Source organism: Brassica oleracea, chromosome C7, assembly GCF_000695525.1.
Source record: "Brassica oleracea var. oleracea cultivar TO1000 chromosome C7, BOL, whole genome shotgun sequence".
Lineage (NCBI taxonomy): Eukaryota > Viridiplantae > Streptophyta > Magnoliopsida > Brassicales > Brassicaceae > Brassica > Brassica oleracea.
The window spans coordinates 36,844,142-36,851,368 of record NC_027754.1 but is presented as its reverse complement, the minus strand read 5'-3'; the positions used below and the strand labels follow the sequence as shown (position 1 = coordinate 36,851,368).

Genomic DNA, 7,227 nt, shown 5'->3' with positions numbered 1-7,227 from the left:
GGTGAATTCATATTAAACTTCTCAAGAAATATCTTTAATCTTCTTCTGCCGCCGCAACCAACTTGAGGGCAATCATTTAGCAAGCACACTTGTAAACAAAATTTGGATTCAATAAGGTTTAGATCATTGAAACCAGCTCTTAAAAACTTAAAACTTACCAAGCATTAGATCTTTCTCCTTAGCTTCTGTGTAACTTTTTCTTAGCAGGTGCAGACATGGCAAAAGCTGTTCAGTATTACTCTTGACAATTTACTGCAAACAAAATAAGCTACCATCATAATCATTCAATCACTCACTCATAAAAATACTTATCTCTTTCGACCAAAAAAAAATACTTATCTCTTATGTTATGATCAACAACAAACCTGCCACGATCGCAATCATCTCTGTCCCCTACTTCATCGCTGCCAGATAGATTCACAACCAATATCACTCCCTCCGGAGTTCTCTCTTCTCCTCTACCTCACCTTCTTTACATCCCAGCAAATCCTCCGTCTCTGAATTTGTAGCTGGCGTAAATTAAAATCCTCTCAGATTCTTTTGGATCTCAACAACTGAATCCTTCATTCGATCACTAATTGAAAATGAGAGTAAACGATGAATAAGTGGAGTGATGTTGCCTTTGATAAACCCACCACCAACGTAGCACATAAATACAATCAGAGACTACACTACTCGAAAGCCCAATGCCGTTACGGTGGTTGGAGGCTTTAGGAGACGAAGAGTGAGGGAGGAGGAGCCGAGTGCAGGTGTGGTCGTGTTTAGAAGAGAGCCCACAAAACAAACAAACATAAAAAGCCCAAATAAAAAGAAGGATTGCATAAAGTAAAAGAGATGGGCACGTTGCCCCTATGTGACTGCTGATGTGGATGAATGTGGAGAGACCAAACTCTCCTTTATTATATAAGATTCTTGCTAAACAACAAGAAGCAAGTAGGTCATAGAAGACTCCGTAAAGCAAAGCATATAAGAGCATAATTATCGCTGAGTTTCATGGCACGGTTTCTTAGGAATTTTTTTTTAATTTTTTTAATTTTTTTTTGTCTGAAAAAAAAAATAATTCAAATCGAACCAATTGCGGGCCGCCGTCACGTGTCAGTGGGGCAACAGTGCAAGAAACACTCCAAAATCGGTTCTTATTTCATTACTTTTGTAACCGATTCTTACCCTTTTTGTAAGGCCCACACCATTAGAAATCCACTAACCACCCGCGATAATGGTGGCCTAAGATGCCTTTGGTCATTGATTATATGGAAACCACACATTACTATATATATATGTATACATACAAAACATCCCAGAATATATATCTTCTTATACATTATTACATAATATAGAAAAGCATATCTAGTAGCTGAACCAAACAACATGGGTTTCAGGGAGGAAGTGGCAGACTGGAACAGTCCCAGGCTTCACCTTAAGGACTTTAAAGGCCAAGTGGTTTGGGTTCCACGCCGAGGTGTTCTTGTGGCATACCGCAACCGCTTTGGCCCGCAACCCGTTCTCTCCTTCGAGGGGAACCGCGTAAACGCTCGTCATCATCGCCTTGTGGCAGTAGAACACCGCGAATGGGTACTTCTGTTTGTGACACACCACGGACTTGTCGTCTGACAACTTCTTTACCCCGGCCGCTGCGATTCTGTACTTTTGCATCGGTGCATTCTTCTCAGCCACCTGTGGAAACCAAGGTCACATCGATCAACCAGAATATTATAGACATAAAACAATATAGGCGTTTATATCAAAACGAAACTAGACCGAACCAAACTTAAATGTCTTTTTAGCTGAAATAGAACGGAATCCAAACCAAATATCAAGAAAATATAAGCGAAAACCTAAAAAACCGAGCATAACCAAATCTGGTTGCAAATATTTTATTTAGTTTCTTGTTTTTTTTGTCAAAATTTAAGTCTAATCAGACATAGTCGACTCAAAGATTTTGGGACGCTTAAACAATTGAGTAAGGGGTTTAGCAAAAAAACATTAACAATTTAAAGGCTTATCTTCATATATATACATATTAACTCAAAAAAAAAATTAGAAACTTAAAACTACTTCATTTGGCTATGCTCAAGTCCGGTTCATCTAATCCTATACCGAAAAATAGATTGATTAGTTTATGGTTTCTTTTTTTTTGTACCTCAGTGGAGACAGCACGGACGTGATCTTTGCCAAGTTTAGAAACGCTAAAGTCCACCATCGACTCCAAAGACGTAGCACAATACTTCTCCTCTCCACCGACTCTTTTCGCTTCACACTCCTCAATCGTTTTCTTCATCATCTCAGCTTCTCCCGAGCCAGGTTTCACCGAGAACGTGTTCAAGATCTCCGAGAACTTCTCAGACCCGAACGGCACCGTTTCCGCCTCTCCGCGCGGCAAGAACGCAGTTTTGCCGTCGTAGCCGTCCTCCGCATTAAACCTGAGGTTCATAGCTTTTCCGGGAACCATGTCTTTCTCCAAGAAGAAGAGAGCCGCTTTGGGATCGTCGTGGAGCTGAGTCTCGCTCGCTGCATAGTTATACACAAAAGGGTTATGTCCTGGTTTCACGCCGACGTAGACCGGCTTTCCCTTGTGGCGCGTGTGCACTATAACGCCACCTTTGCCAACTCCTACGTGGGTTCTCTTTCCTGGCTTCCCGGTGTGGACGCCGACGCCTCCGCCGTGACCTTTTCCACCGCTAACGCTCACGTGTGTTCCCTTACCCTTGCCGGTGTCCACATGTACACCTCCCTTTCCAACGTTCACGGCGGTTCCTCCGCCATGCTTACCTTTTCCGGTGTAAACGTTCACGCCTCCTTTCCCTACTTGGACGTTGGTGCTTTTCTCGTCGCTAAAATCTTCAACAATGAAATAATTTGGTAAGGAGACATCAATTGGCTATTAACGTACACTTCCAAAAATTACTAGCGATTGTGTAACCAATCAGCTTGTGACACAACTTCAAATACATGTTATATAATATATATATAAATAGTAGTATAATATATAGGAATTGTAATAAGCACTCAACCATATTTTTCTTTGCATTTAGGTCTATCATTTTCCTTTTCTTATATCTCCGTAAATATAAAACTTGGAAAAACATTTTAAACTATAGAAAATCATAATATATATACATAAGCAAATCGTAGAGAAATTAGAAATAAGCAGTGTTTCACAAAACTAGAAGGAAACAAATATGGCATGTTAAAGTGAAAAAGAATTTCAACCTGACGTAAAAAGATGGCGAAGAGAGTTTGGTATGGGAGTGTTTGGTAAGGCAGAGATCCAATAACGCTCCGGTGTTAAATCAGCCGCAATGGCCGTGACTGAAACAAGAAGACATATCAACGAAAGACGAATCGCCATTTCTGTGGGAATTAGAATAGCAATGTATTTTTGATGAATTTGAGGAGAAGAAGTGGGAGTGTACGTAGAATTTATAATGCAAGGGTTTTAGTAGAAGATCTGAGGTTGAAGTATATTAAAGTATGGATATAGACGGCTAACACTTACCAATCTATTTAAGCCGGTTAAATTAAGTCGCATACTAGCTCCCTAACCACCAGTTGCCTTCAACTCCTTAAATGTTCTTGTGCCCATGTGTGGACAAGTGTTTTTAATTAACTTTACCTGTATTTTTTTTTGCTGTGTGTTATGTTATATACGACGTCGTCTTCTATCACGTAGGTCCTTAATTTGGGCTGTCAAGGTATTATTGTGCGACCATGTCAACCCACTCGCTGGGGATATTCTGATAGTGTCTTGAAGGAAGTCTAACTAGACGAACCTATTTTGTGTGGTTCACGCGAAACACCACATCATTCAAATATTTGGTATCTGAATGGACACTCTCTTATAAAATATGAATCAAGTCTTCATTAAATATGAATCAATAGGGCCTCTCCATCTTTCCAGAAAAATATATATGATTTTATCAGGATAAACACTTATATGATATCACAAACACACTCGTTTGCAACCACATAATCCTTTGTGATTGCCTTATTATTTTGTTGTTCACTATCTTACTTATGCGTTGAATATTGTGTAAGTATTTTCTCTGTATTCCTGGAGACCTTGATATTTTCTTCCTTGGTGCATGTCCATTTACTCCAGCAGCAGGCCCGACCTTGAACACATGCCTAAGATACATTGGTATGGGGCGGCATACAATTTATATAGTTTTTAGGTTTATTTATTTTTTGTTATTAGCACAAGAAAGGAAAATGAATTTTACTTAAACCTATTTCAAACAAATAACATAATAAATGCTTGAGTATTTTTTTTTCTTTCTTTTACATAAAATGAAATAGAAAGATAGTTTCCGAATTGATACTTTTATAAGTTTTAGGGATATTGTAAATTTTTAATTGTAAACTTCAATTTCAATAATTTTTTTTTGAAAAAATTATCACTTAGACCATCTCCAATGTATTTTGTTATTTTTACCTCTAATATAGAAGACCTCTATAATAGAGATGGGATATGTTCTAATTTATTTTTCTAAAATATCAATCTCTATATATAGAGTAAAAATAGAAAAATGTTATTTCTTCTTCTATAAATTGAAAAATAGCAATATTTATTATAAAAGAAAAAATAGAAGTGTGTTGGAGCAATTTTATTATAGAGTTGAAAATAATACTGAGTTGGAAATGTTTTGAGGACCTATATATTTAGTTTTGTATTCAACCCGAAAATTTCAAGATTGACACTATCCAGTAGGTGACTTTGAGTCTTTGACCACTCAAGAAAATAAATCGATAATGAGATAGATAAAAAATCTGCACGTAAAAGTATGTTCTCTGATAAAAAATCCTTAAGAGTTATGGTAATTTCCTTTTTAAAACCAAATAATTATTCCAAAGTTAGAGAGGCATTAATGAAGGTTGGTCACCGGCATGTTACGACGGTTCTTCGGTGTCATGTGGGCATGGATTTGTTCACTTCGATCAATAAAGGATTCAAACCCAAACCTAAATAGAGTGTGTATATCGTAGTCGTAACTTCAACTTGCGTGTGGACTTTTCAGACAAAGAGAAAATTAAAACGAACAACTAACTCATTTATACCTTACCAACACGTTCGTTTTGATTATTAGTTTTCGACTTATTTTATCATCAACGGTTGGAGAATGGGTGTACATCGATGTATTTAATGTTATTGATTCAAGATCATACAAATAATTTAGTAGAAACTCTCACCCCAACAAAAGTAGAGTAACACATACTTATACAGTATTAGTTAGTGATATACATATAACGTACATGAAAAAGGCAACATCATGCGCAGCAAGAGTTCTTATCCTCTCTTTTTTCATTTCATTCTGATTCTTCATTCTACCCTTTCTGTTCGAGTTCTTAGTTATTTTCAAATAGTCGGTTTTGAGTTTTCAATTAGACTAGAGATCCAGTTTTTTTTCTTTTTTTTCTTTCAACTTTCATTAACCAAATTGTGAATACAAAGTTTTAACCTCTCAGAGATTTAAACCCTACATACAACCGCCGGATCTAATATCACCTAGGAACACTTAGAAGGATCCTACGCTACCCAATCGAATCGACGGTGTATTTTTCACCACAACGAAACGAATTCATCCCACGACCCGAGATGAACCGCCTCTTAAACCGCCTAATTCTACCTCTAACACAAGATTACAAAACTATTCCTAGGCATCTGAGACATACTAATTGAGAGTGACAAAAGAAGACCGGGCCATTGATCCAGTTTTTCTTGAGTTTTAATTTCAAGTATTTTCAAATCGTCAGTTTTGAGTTTTCAATCCGTTAAAGATTAAAAAATTCAAGCCTTTTTTTCAAGAATTGAGTTTCAAGTATTTTCAAATCGTCGGGTTTTCAATCGGTCAGATTAAAAAAATACATAGATCTAAAATTTTAAGATTTTCTTGAGTTTTTAAGATCCATGGCTTTTTCTTTTCGTTTTTGTTTTTGTTCTTTCTTAAAAAAATACACTTATGGATCGCAGCGTAGCCCAATCCATCAATTCGAAAATCCATCGGATTGAAAAACAAAACAGTAACAATCATAATTATGGCGCCGACTTTCCCAGCCACTTAACCTGAAAAAAATACGTGAACGCCGTATCGGCGAGAACTGGAGCCTATTGGCTCACCGTGGATGAGCTGGATATCATCTTTGACCACCAGCACCTGTTCGACGTCATCAACGCCGTTGTGATACTGCCACGCCGTCAAGGATTCTACATAATCAATAACCCTTATGGTTGACCGTAACATATTACTTCGCCGCGTATACGGCCATGGTGGAGTGGCCGATCTCGTCTTCACCTCGTTCGTGCAGTATCTAGTACTTTCCGACAGTATATGTTTTTAACTGAATTTGTCACATTTTATGGTGATAAGAAGAGTCGATAAACTTTATGGTGATAAACTTTACTTGCGTGTAATAAGAATTATTGATTGCTATATTAATGGAATATCTGTTTTAATAGTAAAAAAAAGGCAACACAAACTTATAAATTAACAACAAAATAAATAAAACGTAAACATAACCATATCATGATGGTTTACTGGCAGACGAGTAATCTAAATAACATTGATTCAAATGCATTCTACTACATTTCATAACGTAGTCATGTGGATACATGCGTATTGCTTACGAACTATTTGAATATTCAGAGAAAATATTAATCTGTGAACTGTATTTTTTTTATAGAAATTAGTCTGAGTTTTTTCTTAGGTTCTGGATACAGTTAATAAAAAACATGAACATATTACCGTGCGATTGTTTTAATAGGACGAGCTACGGGAAGCCTGTTTAACAATGATGGGCCTACCTGCAAACCCTGAAACGTCTCCCCAGAATTTAGCATTGCACAAACTTTTAAATTCCGAATAACCCGAGTAGCAGAAACGATGGGCCTGCTTTACCCAAAAGGTCCGACATCAATCGTTGAGTAAACCCAATACTACCTAAACGTAACAGTGTATACCTCCAAGTAATTTGCATATAGGGATAACCCTAACTATGTGAATTCTTCTGTAACGTTTTGTATAATCAGAACTTACACTTACACCCAAGATAAAAAGAATCTTGATCAAGTATACACACACACATGTCGAGAGATATGATTTGCTTTCTTACTAGTAAAAGAAAGATTGAAAACTGAAAAAGCATAAAGATAAAATATTTGATCATTTGTGAGAAAATGGGGGAGAGTGAGTGAGTGTTATCAAACTGTTAGGCCCACAACTTCTGATATGC

At 36.9% G+C, this 7,227-nt stretch overlaps 1 protein-coding gene and 1 long non-coding RNA gene across 2 annotated transcripts; both read right to left on the bottom strand.

Moving 5' to 3' along the window:
• LOC106305364 lies at positions 1–743 on the bottom strand. The gene is made up of 3 exons (XR_001262972.1): positions 366–743; positions 159–252; positions 1–88 (listed from the first exon to the last, which is right to left on the bottom strand). It is a non-coding gene; the product is annotated as an uncharacterized LOC106305364 (long non-coding RNA).
• A 471-nt stretch (positions 744–1,214) lies between these two features.
• Positions 1,215–3,457, bottom strand: LOC106306757 (dehydration-responsive protein RD22). The gene is made up of 3 exons (XM_013743490.1): positions 3,211–3,457; positions 2,141–2,838; positions 1,215–1,674 (listed from the first exon to the last, which is right to left on the bottom strand). The coding sequence occupies exons 1-3, from the start codon at positions 3,347–3,349 to the stop codon at positions 1,348–1,350; spliced, it is 1,164 nt and encodes a 387-aa protein (XP_013598944.1). The 5' UTR covers positions 3,350–3,457; the 3' UTR covers positions 1,215–1,347.
• Between the last annotated feature and the right edge of the window lie 3,770 nt (positions 3,458–7,227).